This window comes from Corticium candelabrum, chromosome 6 (genome assembly GCF_963422355.1).
Source record: "Corticium candelabrum chromosome 6, ooCorCand1.1, whole genome shotgun sequence".
NCBI lineage: Eukaryota > Metazoa > Porifera > Homoscleromorpha > Homosclerophorida > Plakinidae > Corticium > Corticium candelabrum.
In genome coordinates, this window is record NC_085090.1 from 4,474,866 (window position 1) to 4,477,998 (window position 3,133).

A 3,133-nucleotide genomic window follows, 5' to 3' on the forward strand; every position below is an offset into this window, starting at 1 on the left:
ACACAGCTAATTAAAGACGCAATCCATTCGCAATAGTAGTTGCTCATGCTTTGAGATTTTTGCCGTATTCGTCGTATGCATGAAATTCTAGCAGAAACCGCCATTGCGAAATGTCACGGAAACGGATGGATGACACAAGATAAATTACGATGGCCACTTGTGTGTTCCTGAAATTGTAACGAACTTTGAAGCTCAATAGTTCCCTTCTATCTAGAAAAAAGTACGAGGCGGACCCGTTTCCGGTCACGCTACCCATGGCCACGCCTCCAAGTGTAAATGAGACGCAGAGTGAAGGTCAAATCCTGTCGTATCTGTTCTTTATAATTTCCTCTCATTGGTTCTAAAAAATTCTAGCTGTGTCTTTATATCATACCCTATAACAAGACAATTGACTCTCGTTAGTTCCTCTTACTTGAGACAATTGTACATATGTTTCATTTCTAGGACCGAAAACCGCACAATTCGCAGAGGATTGCAACAATAAACTGTGAAAATAACAGGTTATGCCAATGCGCCTAATATAAAAGATGGCTTATAACCCATCGTCAGCAACATTACTAGATACAATATGGCTAGTTCTCTAGTGACTGTTTGGCTTCTTTGTCTTATATCATTCGTGTAGTGTCTGTCAAAATCCACGATGCTGAAAGTCAAGATGGACGGTCTGATGAAAGTATTGCAATTTCCTCGTGTCCAGTAACTCAAAAGAAATTCCACGTAACTGTCATCACGCCCTAAAGCTTGGCAACTCTCACAGTGGGATTTATGAGGTCGACCCACGTGATGGCCTTGGGTCACTCAAAGTTTACTGTGACATTAAAACAAACGGTGGAGGATGGACTGTATTTCAATGGAGAAGGAATGGATCAGAAATTTTTTATTGCATTTTGCTTGAGTATCAACAAGGATTTGGAGAACTGAATGGTGAACTCTGGCTTGGAATTAATGCAATTCATCGACTTACAGTTGATGTTAGTCTCAGAAATGACATGATGTCGCCAGACAACAGCAAAGCGTACGCAAAGTACGACGAATTTAGTATTGCAAATGCAAAATCCAAGAATTTTATCTACTTTGGACGATACAGTGAGACAGCATGTGACGCACTAAAAGTTTACAAAGGAATGAAATTTTCTACCCATGACCAAGACAACGACACGTACAGCAAAAACTGTGCTGTTGAATTTAGAGGAGCTTGGTGGTATGTCAACTGTTATGACAGTAACTTGAATGGCGAATACACATGCGGCAGATCAGGACAGCACCTCGATGTTTGGGAACATTTTCAGGGAACAAAACCTTTACAGAAAGTGGAAATGAAACTGAAATGATACAAGACAGACTTCATTTACATTTTCGATTTTTGCATGCATTGTTTGCTGATTGGAGAGTCTTTGGAATTAAAAAAAACTCTATTTCAGTTCTTACTTGTTACCTCTTTGCTTACATAATAGAAGTAGTAGAATTGCTTTGCAAAAATGGCTAAGAACAAAGCAGAGTGTGCAATAAAAGTCATTTAAGTAGGTTTAAAGATTCCAGATAACAATTAATTACGAATTGGATTTATTAACAAATCGACATAAGCGTTTGCTGTGCCTCTGACAAGTAAACAACTAAGTATCAAAAATTATTTTGTAATCTAGTTAATTAATAGGTTAGTGCATCACTCTGTTTTTTCTTATCCTGATGCTACTGCAAAAGGCAGTATACGTAGGCCAGTGTTAAGACTTCTAATTCATGTAATAAAATAGAAGTTGCGATAAGTATAAATAATTATAGACGATTTCATTCTATAAGAATTGGAATATTTAGGCTAATCCTACATCGTTTCGCACGTTTGAGTCAATATACTTAGAAATCAGAGAAAATTTTATGTTTCTTGATCATTGCACACAAAGAGCTAGCTGCCAAATAAACTGAGGAGATAAAACAGGCTATTCAGTGGTGTAAACATCTAAAGGAAAACTTTCAATCGACATAACTAACGTCTTAATTCGTCTTGTAGAAACTCGATGAAAGAGATTGACCGACATATGATCCCGGATGTAGAAGTATCTGTTTCTCAAATTTCACGTTCTGCCATAGCAACTGAACTATGAGTACTAACATTACCCCGTAGGTCTATTAGCCAGTGGCAATGACTATAACATGAGGCAAAAAGAACGCCTCCGATTTGAGACCGTACACAGTTGACAAGACAAAAGCAACAGTTTGGCGAAAGGAAGCCATATAATGAGCATATCGAAGGAGATAACTCGCATCTCAATAGTTGATGCAGAAAGGAGATGGCAAGCACTGACCTTGATATAATAGTCTGTGACAGAGTATTGGTGCGATTAGTTTTCAGTTTCCACAACAGCTACGTTACGACGGATGATGACGTGACCCGCTCCACGAAGTTGCTATCTAGTAGGACTATGACGGTAGCGTAGCAGCTAGGTCCGACTGCAGCTATTTAGCAGCAACCGGGTGACCGAGATTAGAAAATAACCGAGATTATGATCCAAGACTCCATAACACGTTAGACAAAAGACGTCATTAGTCTCGCGTATCCAAAACATTTTCGCCTATATGTTTATGTGCAAGGCAATAACAGTATATGGGAGTTTGGATAAGCACAGGTTAGATAATTAGTGGTCGACCAAAAGCAATATTGCTGAAGTAGGAGGCTTTTTGTTTCTAGAGAAAACCGTTGTGTTACTCTGTTCCCTTTGTATATTTCGCCAAACTGTCAATTCATAGGTCTTGCAGGGACAGTCGCTACAGCGCGCTAATTCTGAAAAGTATAATATTTGACGTTTTGTATTGGACTGGAGACCGCTATATCGCATAGAAAAAAAACAGACTACGCAAACCGGCCGACTGAGAGCTTGCACAATACTTGTTATCTGGAGCTATTTAGTCCGGTAGACCTTACACTTGCAAGTGTTTGGATAGCAGTTGTTCTAACTAAATATCTCATACAATTAATTAACTGAATACACTAAGAAACGCCTTTTTTGCACTAAATGCAAATTCATTTTTAGTTACATGGACATGTGACTTCCAAAATCGATTTCGTGGTTTCCAAAATTATGGCATGATTAAAGCGCATTTCCAAAAGTTAAGCATTTAGTTAATATAACCAGGCGTA

At 38.5% G+C, this 3,133-nt stretch overlaps 1 protein-coding gene across 1 annotated transcript; it reads left to right on the plus strand.

Moving 5' to 3' along the window:
* Positions 1 to 640: 640 nt before the first annotated feature.
* LOC134180789 (fibrinogen-like protein A) lies at positions 641 to 1,331 on the plus strand. Its single transcript, XM_062647976.1, has 2 exons — positions 641 to 696; positions 758 to 1,331. Exons 1-2 carry the CDS (start codon positions 641 to 643, stop codon positions 1,329 to 1,331), a joined length of 630 nt encoding a protein of 209 aa, XP_062503960.1.
* Positions 1,332 to 3,133: the final 1,802 nt, after the last annotated feature.

Coding starts and splice junctions, on each gene's coding strand:
- LOC134180789 (XM_062647976.1), top strand. CDS start 641: ATGCTGAAAGTCAAGATGGACGGTCTGATGAAAGTATTGCAATTTCCT. Junction 697..757: donor TTGCAATTTCCTCGTGTCCA/GTAACTCAAAAG, acceptor CAACTCTCACAG/TGGGATTTATGAGGTCGACC.